The 21,015-nt window shown below is 42.2% G+C and overlaps 1 protein-coding gene across 2 annotated transcripts in view; it reads left to right on the forward strand.

The window, feature by feature from the left end:
* Positions 1-6,957: 6,957 nt before the first annotated feature.
* Positions 6,958-21,015, forward strand: part of JAM2 (junctional adhesion molecule 2) — a 34,494-nt gene continuing 20,436 nt past the window's right edge. Inside the window, exon 1 of one of the 2 annotated variants that reach the window (XM_042811059.1) lies at positions 6,958-7,061. In XM_042811059.1, the coding sequence (XP_042666993.1) occupies positions 7,013-7,061 (49 nt within the window). In that variant the 5' untranslated portion in view covers positions 6,958-7,012. Of the gene's footprint in view, positions 7,062-9,485; positions 9,526-21,015 lie in introns of those variants that run through there. The other variant, XM_042811060.1, reaches the window with a different exon arrangement.

The raw sequence follows: 21,015 nt of genomic DNA on the forward strand, positions 1-21,015 counted from the left end.
TGAATATAAAGGTGCTATAATTATGAAATAAACAAGAGAGTTTGGCAAGCAGAATATAATGACAAAAAGAGAATAGATAGAATGCTTACCCACATCCTAGGCTCACTACAAAACTCCAGAGGAGTCAGCTCCTAAATGGGTCTAAGAGAGGTGCAGCCAGGCTCCACCCCTTCCAGCAGCACAGGTGAATTGCCTTCACCTGTGCTCCTCTGTCTGGCTCATGGCTCGCCTCAGGTGATCAATCAGAGGTTCAGGCCATGATTCAGCAGTTCCCATACAGTGGGAATTGTTTCACTCTGCTCTGCCCTTGCGAGTCCCCATCTGGAGTACTGCAATCAGGCCTGGGGCTCCCAGCACAGAAAAGATGTGTAGCTATTGGAGAGGGTCCAGAGGAGGACCACAAAGACGATCAGAGGACTGGAGCACAGCTCCTATGAGGAAAGGTTGAGGGAGGTGGGGTTGTTCTTCCTGGAGATGAGAAGACTTTGGGAAGACCTCATTGCAGCCTTCCAGTACTTGAGGAGAGCTTATAAAAAGGAGGGAGGCCATCTTTTTATACGGCCAGATAGTGACAGGACAAGGGGAAGTGGTTTTAAACTAAAAGAGGGAAAATTTAGATTAGATTTTAGGAGGAAATCGTTTACTCAGAACAGTGAGACCCTGGCACAGTCTGGCCAGAGAAGCTGTGGTTCCCCATCCCTAGAGGTATTCAAGGCCAGGTTGCACAGGGTCCTGGGCAGCTGAGCTGGTGGGGGCAGCTCTGCCCAAGTGGGTTGAAACTAGATGATCCTTAAGATCCTTTCTAACCCAATCCATTCTGTGATTCTATGATAAAATGAGGTAAACACAAGTCATTTTTTTTAGTGCAGTCAGCATATCTTAGGCAACATGCTTCCATGTATAAACAGTTTATGGCCTTGTGGTGAAAGATTCTTAGAAAATACAAAGATGTTATTATCACTTACTAAAGCTGAACTAGACTATTCTATTAACTTTTTATTTGATGACTTGACGGGCCGTGTGTGGTCACTGATTACATCACATAACCTTTTTATTTTAACTGGAAAAATGTTCACAATGTACAGTATAAAAAGAATATTCTAGTCTGATAGGAGGCCATTCAAACTTTTATGGAGAATAAAAACTGAATCACACCCTATCCTGTCACTATGAGGTAGTCTTGAATGACTAGAATGATTGACTTAGTACTGCATATTTATTTATTCATGCAGGATCTCTGATTTAAATGCTGATCTCTGAATTTTCTCTCATATGAACATATGCAACTCTTCACTGAGGTTACTCTTCAGGAAAATGGTGGTAGCATATCCAGTCCCTACTTCCACTCTGTAGTAGAAGTACAAAGCAGACAAAAAGCTGCCTGGGATCTGTAGTACACAGCAGTCTGTGGGAGGAGCATGGCCAAACCTGTGTTCTGGTAATCCCTGGCTGACAAGAGGTACAGTGCAAAGCTGTACCTCCCCAGTGGAAATCAAAACCATACGAAGCTGCTGGAAATTTCACCCAGAGATCAGCAGACAAGCCTACAGTTTGTGGACAAAAGCAAAAAAGGGGAGCAACACTGCTGTCAGTCTGGGGTTAATTACAAAGTTCAGTCTTCAAGCTTATTTGTCATATATGGTGCTACAGCTGGTTCACAATTATAGCATTGTTTACCTCTGTATATTTACTTGAGGCTTCTGTGTTAGAAATAAAAAGAAAGCTGGGCCCACAACACTAGGCCTGAGCTGAGCTTAGGCTGAGGATTATGTTCAGCTGCCTGGTGCAGCCCTACCAGCAGCCAGCAGGGTCTAACAGGCCTGCTTTAATCCTCAAACTCTTGATCTACCTGTCAATGCTCAAAAACCACTGTCAGTGGTTTTAGTCAGAGACTGAAAAAACACACTTGGAGGGATTTGGATGGAGTCCATAGGATTTCAGCATGTCATGACACCAAGTGTTTCTGTAGTACAGAGGAAAAACAGGTAATAAAAGCAGAGAAAAACTGGCCACAGTTAATTGCAAGGTGCAAGTTTTCATAAAGCTGTTTGAAGTTCAGGGAAACCATGGATGGTATTTTATAATGACCAGAAAATGATGGGAGATTGCCTAACAAGGCAACAGGAACCCCACCTCTTCCACAGCTGTGTAAGATACAGTCACAAAGTGTACAGGAGAAACCATGGCTGCTTATGGCCACATGGCTCCTAGACCAGCCTTGGGCTCACCAGTAGATCATTGCAAGAGCAGCACAGCACTAAACATGTCTGCTCTTCCTGCTGGGAAGAAGCGTGACCAGCATATCAAGGGAGGTGATTCTGCCCCTCTTCTCTGCTCTCGTGAGACCCCACCTGGAGTACCGCATCCAGTTCTGGAGTCCCCAGCACAAGGAGGGCATGGAGTTGTTGGTGCAGGTCCAGCGGTGGGCCACAGAGATGATCTGAGGGCTGGAGCACATCCCCTATGAGGACAGGCTGAGAGCTGTGGCTCTTCTCTGGAGCAGGCTTTGGGGGGACGTTATAGTGGCCTTTCAGTACTTGAAGGCAGCTTACAGGAAAGCTGGGGAGGGGCTTTTTGTAAGGGCACGTAGCGACAGAGGGAAAATGGTTTTAAGATAGAAGAGGCAGATTTAGACTAGATATTAGGAAGAAATTCTTTACTGAGAGAGTGGTGAGACTTTGGAACAGATTGCCCAGAGTGGTTGTAGATGCTCCCACCCTGGAAGTGTTCAAAGCCAGGCTAGATGGGGCTTTGAACAACCTGATCTATTAGGAGTTGTCCCTGCCTATAGCAGGGGATAGAACTGGATGATCTTAAAGGCCCTTTCCAATCCAAAGCATTCTGTGATTCTACATTTCTATGATAGTCTGTCTTTAATCAGCCATCAACAACAACTTCATTGAAAAAAAAGAGAATATATGTATATATCTTGCTTCTTTTCTCAAAACTATACTTGCCTGCAGCTTTCAAAGTGCAAAAGATAAATCTTTTTTCCAAATAGCAGTTGAAACATACATGAAACAGGAAAACTAACTAGCAAAATGCCACATAAATAGAAAGGCGACAAGGTCTACTGCATCTAGTTGAATGGACAGCTGTTAGAGCAATATTCAGAACATTAAAAAAAGCTAGGTGTGGTGACACTGAAAACTGCAAAAGAAAAAAAGCGTATTCCTTAAAGTGTAGCTCTCAATGTCTCTGCATATTTACGCACAGCTGTTAACAGTTTGCCACTCTAAGAACAAGGCTCCACATCTGATCGATACAGTGTAATCCAAGCTGAAGTTCTGGCCGCAAACTAGAAGGCGTAGCACACTGATCAGTGAGTTTCACAAAGAAAGTTTGTGACAGAGTGTAAAATATGCATTTTGGTGATTAAGCTGCTTAATTATATGGAATCTGTTTTAGTGAATTTATAAATAGATTTCCATCAGCTTTTCTCATTTCTGTGCTCCTGACAACATCAGTACATCTACAGCTTTTTGCTCCAGTCTTCAGTCCTTAGAAGAACATACAAAAGACAGCAGTTTGGTGTGATTGGAAAAAAAAGATGCATTCATGGATTCAATTTTCAATTCTCTTTTACCACCTCAAACGTAGCATTTCTCTTCTGGAAAGGAATATGAAAAAAACCTGCTTCTTTCCTTCTAAATATGGAAAAGTATTCAAACATTTGTTCTTCTTGATCAAAACGTAAGCAATGTAAATAGCAGTAACAATCAGCCCTACTAATCTCCTAATGTATAGACATACAGATACACTTTTGCAAGGGAGTGGGGTTTTTTTGCATGCCCTTCCCTCTCTTCCTCAGTAGCTCTATATCCTAAACATTTTCTTTAGCACTCCTAGTAATCTCACTGGCCTACCTACGTAAGCTCAGAGACACAAAGAAAGTGTAAAGAAAACACAAGGAAATGGAAGGAGTGCAGAACTATAACCCTCTATACTTTCGCTGATGCTTCATTCCCCAACCAAGAGCTGACCAGCTCACGGACACTGCAATACTCATCAACAGGCTACAGATACATTCTTGCTGACATGAAACTATGGTTATGCTGATTGGTCCGCTTCACTTCCACAAGTAGGCTTGAAACATGTCAGGCTTATGCCAGAATGGGGTGCAGCAGAGAAATGCAGCTTTCCGTTAAACTTTTTTTTCCATTTTGATGGCAGTGCAAGGATGAATATTCATTAGGTCTTCCATTCATGTCTTCTAGTTTGGTATTTATAAGCTATGATATGTGTGATTATACAAGAATTAAATCTTACTCTTTTAACAATTAACTAGACAGCCAGTTCTCATGGAGCAGCACTTTTCTCCCTGCATTACATGTTTTTAAGAAGTGAAATCATAATCGTCTTCCTCTCTTACCTATCAGCAGCATAATTATTCACATTGCAGTGCCTTTATATCCAAAAACTGTTTCCAAAGTGAAGGCATAGATCTTGTTAACACTTTGGTGAAGTGCTTCTATCCTAATAGAAGATGTAAACTTGTAATGTTACAGCAGGTTAATGCCAGCAGCTCTACTACAAAGTTTCATTTAATAGAGAAAGAATTCCACTATAATATAAGAATGTGGATCTATGTAAAATATTAGATAATGAAATGGGTTTTTTTCAGAAATTACTGAGATCATTAAGTAGCTAAGTCTGGAAATCGTGTTACACTTGCACATTATTCTTAAGGATTTTGCATACAAACAACTTGACTGTAACTGTTATTACAACATAAGGTAGATAACTTTCACCTGCATTCTGTATGCAGATTTTGTTTTTGTTTTTTTTTTTTAATCACAGAACCATAGGATCATAGAATCTTCTCAATTGGAAGACACCTTTAAAGGTCATCTGGTCCAACACCCCTGCAATGAACAGGGACACCTACAGCTCCACCAGGTTCTCAGAGCCCCATCCAACCTGATCTTGAGTGTCTACAGGGACAGGGCATCCACCACCTTCTGAGCAACCTGTCCCACTGCCTCACCACCTTTACTGTAAAAAACATTTCCCTTATACCCAATATAAGTGTATATAATTAACAAGTATACATACAAGTTAGGCTGGTCTTTAGAGAGCATATAACCAGAAAGATCATCACATTGGAGAGGGACAATCAAAAATGAATAGAAAAGCTTACCTATACGCTAAGCTCACAGAGAAAGAAGAGAGAGGAAAAAAAAAAACCACAAGAGAAGAAATCTCTTAGAAGAGATCCTATCTCAGTAGCAGTCAGCCCTTAAATGGGATCTAGGAGAGGTGTAACCAGGCTCCACACTTCCAGTCACACAGGTGAACTGCTTTCACCTGTGCTCCTGCAGCTGACTCAGTGCTTGCCTCAGGTGATCCATCAGGGGTTCAGGCCATAATTCAATAGTTCCCATACAAAGCTCTTGTTTGTATAAACTGAAAGTATTTAAGTGGATTTACTGTGGTATGAGTCATCCTAATGAAATACAAATTAAATGCTGCATCAGAATCCATCTATTTGGACAATCAAAATGGAGTGTTTACTGTGATGGAAGGACTCTGATGGGAATCCTAACGAGACAACTCCTCCTCACCTCTGATCTCTCCATTCACATTATTGGTTCACTGCCATTGTTTTGGCTTCAGCAGCCACCCTCCGAGCTGTCCCTTACCTTAGTACTGTTCTGCCATTTCTTGACATTCCCCTCCTCTACACCTTTTCCACTAGGCTCCTTCCATAGAGTGGCAACATATACTTGCAATATGCATGTGTGTGTGTTTGTGTATACATATGCCTTTTTTTTTTTTTTTTCAAAAATATTACTTATATTCTATGCACATTTTTGTATGTGATAAATAGACTCAGATTTTTATATGAAGAGTTTCATCCTAATTCTCTGGTTGCTACTAAAAGAGCTGCTGGATACTTCATTTATAAACAATCTTTCCCCATTTTGCTCAGTCTAAAAATACAGCCAATGTTGCTGCACTGATCATCAGAAATACTTCTAAAACTTTTCCTATTACAGAACCATATTACATTGCTAGTGTATTTTAAAATGTCATTAGAAACGACTCAGATGCAGAATTAATTGTGATGAGTTTTTTTTTCCCCTGATTCCTACATTTAAAGAACCATTGCACCTCCTGCATATTTAATGAAGATCTTCCTAAACCAAGTATGAAGTGCCAAGACAGGAGACTGTGGAGGCGGTTGTGCTGCCCTGCTGTGCTGGCATATACATGCACACAGCATCCTATCCTGCACGGGTGTGATGGATGGCTGTGGATGAGCTCTGTGTCTGAAGGTGCTCCCTGCCATCACATCGCTCCCTTTTTGCCAAGAGCATCTACCTACACTTCTATTTCACCATTCACCCTGTGACGCCTGCTTCCATTCCACTGCTCTCCATCCTAGATGGGTGTAATTGCAGAAGCGAACGCAAGCAGTGACTGTGAGCTTCTCGAGGGAGAAGTTTAAGCCTTTTGTAACCGAAGCCAAAGTTTATTCTGCAGCTGCCAACACCCGTGAAATCACATGTAAACACGTACATACGGCCACGGAGAGCTGACAAGCGGGCAAAGCTCGGGCCCTGAGGGACGACCTGGAGGCCCGGGGTCGTCCCGCAAAGCCCGGAGACGCGGAGGACCAAGCAGCCGAGCCCGAGAGCCGCCCGGCTGTACCGAGCAGCGCGGGAAGGCGCTGCGCCTGACAGCCGAAAACTTCGGTACCCGCCGCCAGCAACCCCCGCCCGCTCCCCACCTGCCGCCCCGGCGCCGCCTGGATCTGCCCCGCCGCGGGCTACCCCCTATCGGCCGGCACCGCCCCTCCGGGCCCCGCTCCGCAGAGGAGCTCCGGGGCGAGCGCGGAGCCCCGCAGCCCCGCGGGGGCCGCCTGAGGCGAGGCCGAACCGGGCCGCCCCCTCGCTCCGCTCCGTTCCGTTCCGCGCCGGCCGGGCCGCGCCCCACGCCCCGCTGCAGCAGGCGTCCCCCCGCGGTGATTATACGCTGCCGCCCGGGGGAAGCGGCCGCTGCCGGGAAGATGGCGAGCCTCCGCCTGCTGCTCCTCGGGTACTTGGGGGTCCTCTGCTGTAAGTTGCCGCGCCTCCTCCTTGGGAGCACGTTCGTGCCGCGTCTGTCCGTGTGCATATGTGGGTGTGCGCATATAGCTGTCGTCGCCTCAGGGAGCGCTCCGCAGCCCCCGGGCAGCCTGCTGTGCTCGGGCTGCGCGGGTCGCGGAGGCGGGCGGAGGGTGGGAGCTGCCCTGCGGGCAGCAGGGGGCGCCGCGGGGGGCCCGGCTGGGGCGCGGGTCCCTGCTGCGTCCCTGGGGACAGCGACCGCGGGGCGGGCGCGGATGAGAGTTGCTCCAGCCTCAAGGCGAGCTGGCCGCTCTCTGCGGCGTTGCGAGTGTTAGGATGCGGGCTGCGCCGCGTGCCCTCCGGGTGGGTCCAAAGAGGTGAACGAGCAAGTTCCAGAAATGTGCTTTCTGCGGGTAACCCAGAGCGGATTGATGTTTCCAACGTGTCTATGGTCCTGTTGTCTGACTCGTTGAAAAACCAGATGGAGAGAGGTGAAGTTGGTAAAAGCTGCCCCACCCGGAAAGCACATGGACATGAGTGAAAGCAGAGTGCGGGGCCGCGTAGCTGCAGAGAAGCAGTGAATGAATATGCAGTGTTCCTAGCGTCAGTCCTCTGAAAGCTTGTGCTTTTGGATCACATCTGACTGTGCTCTTATACACTCTGTGTCTCACTGCTGCCTTTGGGAAAGAGGCAATATGTGGAAAGGATGCCCTGAAAAAAAACTGTGCAGCTCGTGTTATCTTGCTAACAAAGTGAGAACCTGAGACCTGACTGTTTCAGCTGCTCAGTAGGGCACTCTTGCATTTAACTTTCATTCCTCCTCACCTAACAGAAATTTGTGTGTGCAAGATCTTTTTTTGGAGGAGGGCAGACTCAAAGTAACATGCACTCTGCTAGTTCTTTAGCTTGGTGGCTATTTTTCTTTTCCTCTGTCTTCACTGAACTGTGTTCAGTTTTGGGACTCTTGCTACAAGAAGGAGCATGCCCAGAAAAGAGCAAAAGAGCTGTGAGGGGGCTGGAGCGCAAGTCTGATGGGAAGCAGCTGAGGGAGCTGGGTTTTTTCAGTTGGAGGAGGCTCAGAGGAAATCTCATTGCTCTCTGCAACCATCTGAGAGGAGGCTGTGGCGAGGTGGGGATCAGCCTCATCTCCCGGGTAACAGAGATAGCATGAGAGGGAATGGTCTCAAGTTGCACCACGAGAGGTTCAGGTTGGATGTTAGGAAAAAATTGTTCTCAGGAGTGGTGAGGCAGTGGCTCAGGCTGCCCACAGTGGTGGTGGAGTCATCATCCTCGGAGATGTTCGAGGACTGTGTGGATGTGGTACTGAAGGACATGGTCAGTAGGCACAGTGACAGTTGGACTTGATCATCTTTTCATACCTTAATGATTAGTAATGTTCTGAAAGGGCAGATCTTTAAGTGATTTACACTATGCTTGTTCTCTGGTTTGGTAGCAGTTTTCCTTTGTCTTTACCTGTACAAGACCTTATAAAAACCTGGGTTGTTAGGTGGGTGGCTGATGTAGATTTCCTCTACCACACAGTGAATTAGAAAAAAATAAAATAAAAAAATTTAAAAAAAATTAAGTGTTCTTTGATCTTTTTCTTCATTTGTTGTTAGTTTCATGGGTATATCTAATCAAATAAGGCTGCTGTGGGTGTTTTATTTATTTAGTGAGTGAGTGGTCTCAGCACTTGCAGGCTGCTCATTGTTGGGTTTTGTGTGTTGATACTGCTGGCTTTGGTCAGCATGGAAATGCCACAGAGTGATTTAAAAGCAGTACACTAAGTCTGGTGGCTGAATTGTTGGCAGACACTTATTTTTCTCTCTTCCTGTCACTGTTCCCCCCAAAAAATGCCTGGTAGAGAGGGCTCAGTTTACCAACAATGTGGTGATACAGAGTTTTTGCATGAAGAAAGTGGCTGCAGGTGGGTGTGCAAATGCTGATTGTTTCTGTGAGCTGGAGGAAATCCAGGCAGAAAAAGCTATTGGGAGTCTGCTGCTGCTCCTAGGGCTGTAGCACGCTCACGCTAACAATAAGTCTGAGTAATGCTGGCATTCATGTCAGGTGTATGTGTTGAGTCATTTCTAGTGTGGGTCTGGATCCCAACATGTTGCAGAGATAGCAGGGAATGGGCAAAAGCTAATGAGGAAAAGAAAGAACTAGGTTAATACTGAAAGAGTGTGAGGGTTGTTGTGGAGCAGCAGAAGAGAACTTGCTTGGTGATTCAGCTGCAGGAGTTAAGGGCTGGATAAATTGGTCATAGGAAGTCAGCATAGCCGAGAACAGTGCTGAGGTCTTTTCAGCGAGAGCATACTAAGAAATGCTAATGACCCATAGAAGGAGTGGTTGCTCTCAGTTAAAGCCTCTCTTATCTTTAATTTAGGGGAAAGTAGGGGAGTTGGAGACCGTCAGTCATACGGTCTCAGTCTGCAGGAACTCCATAAACTGATGCTGCCTGTGAGTGTTTTCAAAGGTGAGCAGGCTAAGATTTGTGAGCTCTCTTGGTATGAGTTAGAAAATGTGCAGAAATAGTTGCTATGAATAGTCACAGCAGCTGCTGGGGAGGTGGTACGTACTGATGAACTGGCTCTTCTGAGGAACTTCCAGGTGTGATTTTTATTTTTATTTTTTAAATTTCTTTGCATTACTGTAAGCTAGAATTAAAATTTTAGCTGGTGATGCTGAAAACAAATGCAGTGTGATGTGTCGGGGCAAGGACAATGCGGTGGCAATAAATAGCAATCTTACATAAACATCTCATGGAGCCCTCTGGGGTAGTTTGGTTCAGCAATAAATAAGGTGAGGATGTGATTTTTTTTCTTACTGGCTTTAAAACAAACACTGCTTAGTGCTTGGGAATCTTTCAGACAGATACATAGATTCTAAGTCAAAAAAAGTCACGTCTCCATCCCTTGAAGAACGCAGAGAGCATGACTGCATTAGCTGTACAAAATAGCATTGTGCTTGGAAGTCTTTAAATTGTGTTTTCCCTGTTACATATGATGATGTTCTCAAAGTTGACCCCCTGTCTTCTGTCAAGCCCTCTGTGTTTGCTGGATTAGCTTAATAAGGACCTATTTTGATTTCTAAATTAGAGTCCACTTTCAGGTGAGAAGGAACTTCTTAAATTTGCAAGGCTGTCTATTTCTCTGAAGTCAGTACAAATAACACTGAACCTGTCTGCCTTTTTACCTTTCTTGTTTGTTTGTTTTTTGGTTTGTTTTTTTGTTGTTGTTGTTTTTGTTGTCATGTTGTGGTGACACAGCATGACATACAGGAATTCTAGAAAGCTTAAGAATTCAGGATTGGGTTGGAAGACCTTCCTGCCTCTGCAAGAGAGACAGACTTCTCAATCTTATTACTTTCACAATTCAGACCCCTTGGTTAGATCTTCAGTGCTTAGGGGAAATTTTGCCTGTGAGCTTTATTGAAAAGTCTCACTATTTTCTAGATACTCATCTTTGAAGGGATCTCTGTTTCAGACGGACTCAGTCAGGAGCAGTGCCACTGTTTAGTAAGGGTTTGTCTCTCTTCTTTCTGCCAGCGGAGAGGAGATACAGGGAGCTGGTTCCTGGCTTGCTCTGTGGTATCCTTTCTTCTGATTACTACCCCTACAGCCTGCTTCTCAGTGTGCAAAAGGAAAAATGAAGATGACTGCTTTCCTTCATTGCCTACAGGAAGCATGAAATGCACCTGTACTATCACTGCAAGGCAGTCACAATTCCCTTTTTCTGTTTAGGGTGATTGTATTCAAGTTGGAACACTTGCTTTTACTATTTCTTGGCCTCCAAGGTCCTGTTCTCTCAGCTTTAGTGCTGCAGCTATTCTTTGTTCGTGTTACAGGGCATGTATTTCTGGTAATTGTGACTGCAGTAGGGCATATGGCATTGATAATGAGAGCTAAAATTACCACTGTTAATAGCAGATCTAATTGAGCCTGGATGAGGTCTCCTTGTTGGCTACTTAACTGAATTACACCAAGGTTGTTTTTGTTGGTTGTTCTTTCTGTTGTTGGTTATTTGTTTGTTTGTTTTTGTGATAATATTTGTATTTCCTGCTACAGACTATTTTGGCAGCAGCATGCTGGCAGCTGGATTCTGCTACAGAAATTGGCTGATGGTGTCATAAATGAGCAAGAACGTGGAAGTGCTCGAACTTTGACTTCGTATTTTCTCTTTAGATGATTGACTTAACGTTTGCGGGATCATTGGAATCATCTTTCACAACTTAGAGCTACCAAGCTTGTCTGAGGCCACTGTCTAAATCCAGATGTTACTGGGGAAGCACGTGTGCAAACCTGTTTCTAAGGAAGTGAGCTGAAGTTGTTAAAGACAGCCTTTACATATGGCTTCCTCAAAGGGTACCTCAAGTGCTGGTGGTCATGAGCAAGACAACTCTTTTTTAAGTATGGGAAAATCATCTTGCATGGCTAATGCACAGGAAAATCAGCTCTCATTCCATTTCACATGAGTAAATAGTAGTGATACTCTTTCACTAAAGATACAAGATGACATACATGTAAATCTTCTGCAGTAGCAGAAAGCAAGCTTCCCTTGATAGGTGGGGAGGTGAATCTTGAGGGCTGTCTGCATTTGGAGAATCAGTAACTAGTGACTTAACTCTGAAATTGAAATCTAAAAGTTTGTTACAATTCAGTTAGTTTCCATCAGCACTGTGAAATATCATCTTTCTCTCAGAGTGTTTTTAAAGATGATCTCTTTATAATTGATTCCCTACAACTGGCGTTCTCACTTAACAGTTCTCTCAGAGAAAGTCACATTTGGTGTCATGCTCTCTCCTAGCAATAATAGAGGTCAGTCCAGTGTAAAACTTACATAAAGGGAAGTTACTGAACATCCACTCAGCAATAAAATTGTTCTTATATCAAAACAATTAAGTCTGTATTTGCTTTTGCCGGGGCTATATAGAATGGTTGAATTAAGGTTTCCCTGAAGTTACAGACTAACATCAAGCAGAAGCACTTGTCACAGACTGTCTTACTGCTGTTTTTGATTGGTTGGTTGGTTGAGATTTTTTTCTCCACTGTGATGACTTGGTAAGTTATCTTAGTTATGTTAGCCTCTCCGGTTTGGCAGCTAATATCTAGCTGGGCGTGTTTTAATGGAAACTTAGGGAAATGTTATGTGGAAACTGAAAGTCAAATATTTTACTGGCAATTTTCTTATTGTTAGCTCACCTTTTCCTCCCAAGAAAAGCTGACCTTTTAGGAGTAGTTTTTACTTTCTGGCATGTCATTTTCCATCCTGATTAACTCTCAGAGAACTATCACTTTTAACAAAACACTTCTGCAGAAAAACCTGCCACATCTTCCTCAAAGTGTTGCCCATTACTTTGTTGTAATTCTACCACAGGAAGATTTGAGCAAATATTATGGTGCCTTTGTAATCCAGACAAATGATATGTTTCCAGAATGCTAGTGTTTCGGAAAGGAGAATGGGATAGAAAATGAAGCTGGAGCAATGTTTGGGTGATCGTGTGTGCTTGTGCTCACCTCTCTTTCCCAAGTTCACATTTTCTTCTAGAAGTCTCCAATGACTTAAGTCACCTTAATCCCCACAGGATATCACTGAGCACTTGAGTGCTTATTTTGTAATACTGCCAGAAGGTAAGCTTGGCAGTTGAACATCTGGTCCCATTCAGTTGTCACTTCCTAGCATGCACTGGGAGGTGAAGGAGCTTTTGGAGATGCAAGAAGGGAAAAATAGCCATTTCTGAGCAACAGCAAGAATACAACAACAGGAGTAGTTGTTGAACCGCTGGTGAGACTGTCGCCCCTCCTGGTTAACAGGAATCAAAGGAGGCGTCCAGTTTCTTTCAGAGATTATTTCCAGGGGAGAACATGGTGGGAAAATACAGTAATATGCCTTTCTGAATGCTTAATTTTAGGAAGTTCAAAACTCGGCCGTTTTCAGTAAGATCCAGCTTGCATTGTGATAACAAGTTGATCCTGACTTTTAAAAAAGTAAGAAATAATCAGACTCAAGATGAAAAGAACAGCTCTGGCAGGTATGAAGTTTCAATAGATATATATTCACTTAGTTTTTGTTAGAATCATAGAACATCCCAAGTCAGAAGGGACTGACAAGGATCATTATGTCCAGCTCCTGTCTCTACACAGGATCACCCAAAAATCAGACCACATGACTGAGAGCAGTGTCCAAATGTAAGGATCAGCTTCATAACATGCACTCAGTTCAGTCCAATTAAACAAATTAAACAAATGTTAAATAAATGTTAAATGCCAGTAAATATTTGTGTGTGAATGAATGAGTGAAATGAAAATGTTTTATTTTCAGTCAGTATTTGAGGTTTTCTTTGTATCTTGCAGTGAATGCCACTGCTACTTGCAGATGAGCACAGTAAGGTTCCTCCGAAGTGTAATGTGGTTTACTAATGCATATATATGTTGTAATCATTTGAGAAGGTCCTGAAAGTAAATTAAGGCAGAAAGAAATCAGTATTTATATACTGAATAGAGCAGTTGAAAATGTAGAAGAGGTAGAGGGAGATTGAGACAGCCTGGTAGTTGTAAGAGCTCATAAGGTTTTTAAGATGCTGTTTTTGTAGTATTGGATTGATAGTAAAGCGGACAAATTCAGGGACACCAGTCTTGCTGGTAATATCAAGAGTTTCTGCCTGGAATAGAAGGTATAGAGAGGTAAGCAGATGCATACCATAGTGAGAGTATGCTTACATAGTGTGAAGCAGTGCTTGAGGCTGCGTTAGCATTAGCTTTTCCTTCTTGCCATACAGTTTGAAGAGGCCTTTACATAATTCCAATTTTAAGTCAACTACTTTTTTTTTTTTTTTTTTGTCCTATAGAAGATCTACATCCTAGACATCACTTGATTCAAACAGTGCTAGTTGATAAAGAAGTCTCCCAAAACGTATTAAGTACAAGAAGTAGATGCGATTCTTCTCTGTGTGTTCAGTTCAAGTACTGTTGAATGGATGGCTCTGGTGTACTTCCAGAATTTAATGTACTTAGTTTTGAGCCTTTCAGTAAATAATGTTCTGGGGCATAAGAGTCATCTGGGAAAGCTGTTTTTCTACATGGAATCAGCAGTGTGTATGGAGATAGTTACTAAAAGCTGTTTTCAGCTCCTGTTGCTATGACTCTTGACATGAGTTCCAGTTGTATCTCTGGTTGAGTTCTCAGCTCTCTAACAGTGCTCACAGTTGCTCTTCACTTCACAGCTGTGTTCAGGTTTTTATCTTCCCTTTTTGGGAAGGGGGAAGTGAAAGCATTGCTTCTGAGGCCATGTCCAGACTTTGCAATAAGTACAGGCTTTCTAACATAAATAGCCATGGGAGAATGTGCTGAATTCTGTGAGAGAGTAAGAAAGTGATATCTGTTTATAAGCTTTCAAACTTCTTTAAAGCTTATGCAAACCTTTTCCAAGTTATGTAAATAGAGAAGTGGGCATGGCTGATTCTCGTATACACAGCTGAGAGACTTGCAGGTGCAGAATGCTTCTATTGAGATAAAGCAAACGTCATGCCTTTTAGGCAGCAATAAAGCAGTGCAGTTTTTTTTTTTTTTTTTGTGGGTTCTTGTTGTTTTCTTATCTTATAAAGATAGTCTTCAATCCAACAAAAAAATCCCAGAAAACTTGTGCTTTCTTCCAAAAATGTCATAGATGTTTAAGGCAGATACTTTGTTTTCTGTTTGAAGGGAATATCTATGCAACAAAGTCTACTTAAACAAAAACATTGTTTTTACAGTACTTTGGAAAGCTGAGAGCAGTCTTTATAACTAGCCTAGCATTCGATAAAAAAGGTGAACACAGCAGTTCGTAATTTCGTCTAATTGTTGGGGAAAATTTGGATCTTACTGGCACTTAACAATTATGTCAGTGTGTGTTTTTATTTATTTATTTGTTTGTTTATTTTCCCCCTCACAAATCACAAGAGCAGTCTGGGAGAGAGTGAGCTGGGTAGTGAGCAGATCTTCTGTCCGTTACTGAAGCAATGCGTTATCTGTGACTTCCAGCAGAGATGAGAAGCTAAAAGCATTGAACAGAATACAGCAGGGGGTAGGGAGGAATTTTGTCTTTCTTTTAAAACTGAATAATTTTGCACGAATACAAGGAGAGTAAGATAATACATAGAATCAGTAGAGCTAACAGTGTCATTGGTGTCCAATATGTGCATATATAAGCAGACTTCAGTTCTGGTAGCCCTGCTTACAGGTATACTATTTGCAATTTTATCTCCTGTGTTAACATGTTAGTAACCTAAGATTTACTCTTCAGTTTTGGGATGCAGCTAATCATCTGAAAATCGAAAGAAGAAGAAAAAAATTGCAGTATCATTTTGCTGCTGAATCCTGCATTTGAATCCCTATAGTCTTTGGAGCCCTATCCATATGGGCAAAGTCTTTAAAGCAGAAATGTGGTATGAAATCAGTTTTAAATTCTGAATTGTGCTGACTGAAGATAATTCATGACTTTTATCTGTCTCTACTTTGGGATGGGAAAAGTGAAGGGTGGGCGGATGGTATCCAAAAAAACTCTTACAGCTAAATATGTCAAGGGCTTGGCTAACTGGTTAAGTGGAAGGTATATGTAGACTTGGCTATAAGGAGTTGCATATCTGTCAGCCCTGAAGTGGATACTCTTTTGTGTGTGTGTGTGTGTGTGCATACATGTGAAAGAGTAATTCATTTTGCCTTGTAAGGGTCCTCGTCCTTAGCTGCCATAAAACATAACTTGGCACTCAAACATAAAGCATAAAAGCTTATAGGCTTCTTTTAACAAGTGTGCTTTCAGCTAAACTTAGATGGCAATGAGTTCCTCTTATAGGAGAGAGTTGCAGGTAACTATCTATTATTTAACAGACCATCTTGTTCCCTTTCTTGGCTTCTTGACCGTTCCTAACTCTGCTGATGCTAGCTTGGTACCTTACAGTCTTAATGCAAGATGAGCAGACCTGCAACAACAGTGGAAGTAAATATGTAAATATGTCAGATCCTCTTCTTACTAACGTGGATTGCTATGTGGCTTTAGAGCTAAACTCTGAAGACTTTTTTTATTTGGATACCATGTGATCATAGTGCTTATTCTGGTATGCATCTGCCTGTATAACCTACATGCCAGCATAGTGTTTAAAGAGTTCTTCAGATACCTTTCTCAAAAGGAAATCCTTAAGCTGAAATTAGTTAGCCTGAGTTGAGTACTACAAAATACTACTATTTAGTCTTATTTCTAAAGGAAATTTAAGTTTAAGCAAATGTAGTGTCATGCAAGTTCATAAAATATCCGTATCTTGTGAACAGTTGGTGATAAAGAGAATGAAGTCAAAAGCAGGCAAAGCAGATAACAAAACAGGAGTTTAAAAAAGCATATATGCCAGCCTGGAAGTCATGATTTCCTGAAATGTGTTAAACCGTTGACTCTAGCAAGCATTTTAGATGTGTAATACCTGAGTTTTAATGATATATGTCTTACATGAATAGTGTATCTTATGTATTCTATATATGGCCGTTTTAACTTCCGGACTTCTATGAATCTTTGAAGTTGCACTTGAAAAGGTGGGCCAGGAGGTGAAATCATTAAAAAGATTTTATTTTTTAATTCTGAAAATATCTAATGGCTTAAAAGTAATAATAATGACTACAAGGAACACATCAAAATAGGAATTAGTTTTGTTTCTAAATTATGACAAGATTATTTGTCTTCCATGCAGTTGTTCTCTCCCCAGGATTTTTTTTTTTTTTTTTTTTTTTTTTGTTACATATTTTTTTTTTGTTTTGGTTTGGTGGGTTTTTTTTTTTTTTGTGACAGTGAAACAGCTGGTGCTTTCTTAGTTTAAATATCTGCTGACAAGATAATCAAGTCATGTTACATGAAGCCTCAAACTAGTGAATTGTGAATGTTGGGTTGCTTCCCAAGCTTGCCCTTCTGACGCAGTGCAGCTGAATTGCTTGTTAACCTTTCCCAAATATTCTCTCAAATGTGTGGCTCCTGACACACCTCTTCTGTTGAAGTGCTGTGATGATCACTGAGTTAACATGTACACTTGATTTTAAAAATAAATACAACACAGAGCTGCTCTGTTTATTCCTGTTTCCTGTGTAACAGTACAGTGTTGCTCTTCCAATGTTTTCTAATCTGAATACACATATGTTTTTTTCCTTGTGTTTCTTCGACTGGGATGAAAGCTCTATGGTGGTTATTATTATTACCCTCTTCATTCCCTTTGAGGAAAATTTGGCACCTACTACACTGTGACCTATTGTTCTTAGGTCTACCTTCCGGAGGATATCTTCTAATCACCCTACATCTTCCAGCATGCAAAACATCTTCTGCTTTTCCTAGCTCTTCTTAATACGTTATATGCATGTATTTGTACTGTAAACCACAACATTGATTGAAAGTAATAACATCAAACATAACTGCTAGCTGCTTCTAGCAGGAATAGACTGTTGAGAGAACTTGGCAGTATTGTGGGATCATGTGTGAATGAAAGTGGGATGAGCTAATTTGGCAAACTGTGTGCAGATGATTTGGAAGAGATCACCATATTCTTTGGCTGGGAGAGAAGTGACCATTGTACGTGCAGCTCGTATTAGCAAAGAAACTGGTCTGTAGCACTGTGAGGACAAAAGCTAGTATATAGTCCAGTGCTTCTGATCACTAACAAGTTATAGTCCTAAAATTCATGGTTCAAGTGAAATTCAGTCAAGTGACGCCTCACCATCAGCAGCTGAAAATGTCTCCTCAGAAATCCTAAATCCACAAAGCATTACAGAAACCTGACACTCCCATTTAAAGAGTATCCTGCTGTTTTTGGAAAGATTCTTATGTATATACACTTTTGTTTAATGGACACGCTAGCTGGAATGAAGTCATAGTTTGTTCCAAAGTCAGCAGAAATTGAATGGAAGGAAGCCAGTGCAAAGCTCTCTTTAAAAATTTGCCATGAGGAACTGTTCTTGCATCCATTCCGCATTTAGTACAGAAGTATATTCTAGGTGAATGCTTCTGAGACAGTAATGTATTTTTTAAGCTACAGATTTCAGATTGATCATTTCGTTCAGTGGAGGATGTAAGGTGACAATGCTGGCTTGATTTTGATTATTTAATTTTTCTGAAAATGAGACATTTGGATGTGGTTGGTCTAATTGGCAATTCTACCTGTTACTGTGGATCTCTTTGCAGTGCCCGATTATGACTAGTTTGGTACTCATTTACCTTTAGAAGACACTCCTTAATAGGTACTCATCTTCTGCCATGAAAGAGCTTTGTAGAAATGCCTAGATTAATCAAAAAGGGGTTGGAAAGTCCTATGTGGAAAAAATGATTCAGACCCGAGAAGGGACTGAGGATGATCAGGAAACTTGATTCCAGCTTAAAAAGATGACACTATTTATGGGAGGAAACATTCCCTTACTAGAACAACGTATTTGTTTCCAAGATCTGAAATCCTAGAGACCTGATGTTTTTCCTAGCATCTGGAAACATGACCTCTCCATGAGGAAGCTCAGTAGCTCTTCTAGTTCTGAGCAAGCAGGAGCTCCATCTCTATTTGGGTTTTTTTGAATCATGACTGGTGCAGCTAGAAAGTAAACTGAATCTTTTTCAGTTTACTTTTTCAGTTTTCAGTTTACTTTTTCAGTTTTCAGGCTTTTTTCGATGTGTGTTTGTAGGCTTATAAAAGACCCAACTTCTTGAAAGCATTTATCCTTTTGAAATTGCTTGGCAGTCCCAGCAAAAGTCACTTGAGTGTTGTGCAGACCTCTGAAACCTAGCGTGGAACTTCTGTCTTGAAATGAGAGCCCAAACGGTTGTGTGTCTTTTTTGAGGGAGTTGTTTGTTTTCTCTTGTTTCCCAGCTCCCTTATGTTTCAGGGTTGATTTTACGGTTGATGTAAATCAGCCCAGCACTATTGGCCACAGAGGGACATGCCACTTTGCAGTGGGGCCTCGGCTTTGTGAATTCAGTAATCGCGCTGTAAGAATCTCTCCAGGTATTTGGACGGACAAGCATTTTGCTGAACTGTTAGACCTGTTCCTTCAGCTCGCTGCTGCTGTGTGCTACATGAGGTGCGTGGGACATCGGCGGCCGACAGGCTGTGGGAGTGACATCTCTCCTAACGGTCTCCTGAAACACAATGGCACAGGACACAAGCCTTTCAGCATCCTGATGCCTGCTGCAATAGGCAGCAGTGGGCGCAGCGCCGGGTCTTCCCGCGCTTGCAGGCTGCCTTGAGCCGCCGCCGCGTTGCTGTGGCAACCCGAATGCGTAGCGCGGCGGGCGCTGGGCAGCGGGCCTTGGAGGCAGGTCTCTGTGGGGCCGCTGTGAAAACGAGAGCCATAAATAGTTGTTTGGTTAATAATGTATCTCTAAAACCGTACACATTCTAATTTCCCACTCCTTGTCACGCAGTAATCTGCGTTGGGACCACTGAAAGCAATTTGGAGGCTGTTTAGTGTTCTCTGGAATTCATTTACTTTGGTGTTCAATTTCTTCATAAAGGCTGACCTAAATAATCCTTTCCTGTCCCATGCCACTTGTTGTCTTTATTCCCTACTTTCTCCTCTACAGGCACTTCCAGTTCTGCCTTGCCAGCCTGCTGTCCTTGGGGCTGTGCTCCAAAGTGATCATGAACGTGATCCTAAACTCCCGGGACTGCTGCTGCTAACTAAAGATAATTGAAAACTGTACTCCTGCTATTCCTGACCTTCAAGTTAAGCAAAAAAATATCTTGAGAGTAAAAGTAAGGGCAACGTCAGCTGATGTGCTGGCCTTTCAGATTGCACTGAACAGCACAGACACAAAGCCGAGCATTAAACCGTTCCTAGGCTGGCATCCTGAATAAGAACTGCATTTCTAGTCCACTCTCTAATTGAGGCAATACAACAAAAGAGCTTTTTTGCCCTTGTGAGATTGAGAGCTCTTCAGACCATCCAACACCAGCTTTCAACACAGGTAGAAATTCTGCTCTTGGTCACACTGACAAAGCTTCTGGCCCCCTAGGGAGCAGCTCTCAGCTATATGTAGTATGGTTCTCTGAGCTGCTTCTCACGTGTTTTCCATCACAAAGGCAGAGTTGCTGACTCTGATTAAAAACACGCTTTCTTTAACAGATGAATGTGAAGAATTCCTGTATTGTATTTTTATTTCTATATGCTACATCTAAATAAAATAGCGCTACTTACATTTTGTTGTTGCTTTTTCTTTCTTTAGACCTCTAGATCTTCAGTAAGTAGTGAATCCAAGAGAAACTTTGAAGATGGACAGCGTGGCCATTTAAATGCTTTAACTTCAGTTTTCTTCTGTAACTGCTTACTGTTCTGTCATATTTTGAGAAAAAAGCCTAAAGTACACCTTCCTTTGGTGTAATAGAGCTTTTGCAGGTAGGGTACTATAAAAACTGACTGTTGTGTCTTGCTTGGGTATCTGTAGAAATGTGTGTCTGTGTACATATATATATATATATGCAGAATTTGACTGCCATTGCTCTTTATTTGAGATCTTTTAACGAAGAAGGATGAAGAAAGTGCCTGATGACTAACTCAGCAAGACATGTAGTGTGTGTGTGTTGTATTTCTAACTACCCTACCATCTGGACGCTGGCCTTGTTAGAACCTTCAAATGAATGGCTTTACTCAGGAGAGCAGGCAGAAGGGAGGACTAATCTACTGTGTGTGGCTCCGAGCCTGGTCTGTATGTAATAGGGGAAAATGCCTTTGGGTCTGGGGGAACTTTCTGGGGTTTCTGGGTTACAGAGGAAAGGTCAATTTTTTATGTAAGATTACTACTCAACAGTAGAGTTGGAATTGTAATTTTGTAATAGCTTCTCTTCTAAAAGAGAAGCCAAATGTTGAATTTAGCTGGCTTTTTTTTTTTTTTTTTCTTCCCATGCTTTGTAAAGCTGGTCATTTCTCCATGAATAAGAGATTTGTCAGGAATTAGGAAAGGGAGTATAGGAAAGTGGG

This window comes from Centrocercus urophasianus, unplaced genomic scaffold, assembly GCF_019232065.1.
Source record: "Centrocercus urophasianus isolate 14NV4802_14NV808 unplaced genomic scaffold, USGS_Curo_1.0 seq_12, whole genome shotgun sequence".
Lineage (NCBI taxonomy): Eukaryota > Metazoa > Chordata > Aves > Galliformes > Phasianidae > Centrocercus > Centrocercus urophasianus.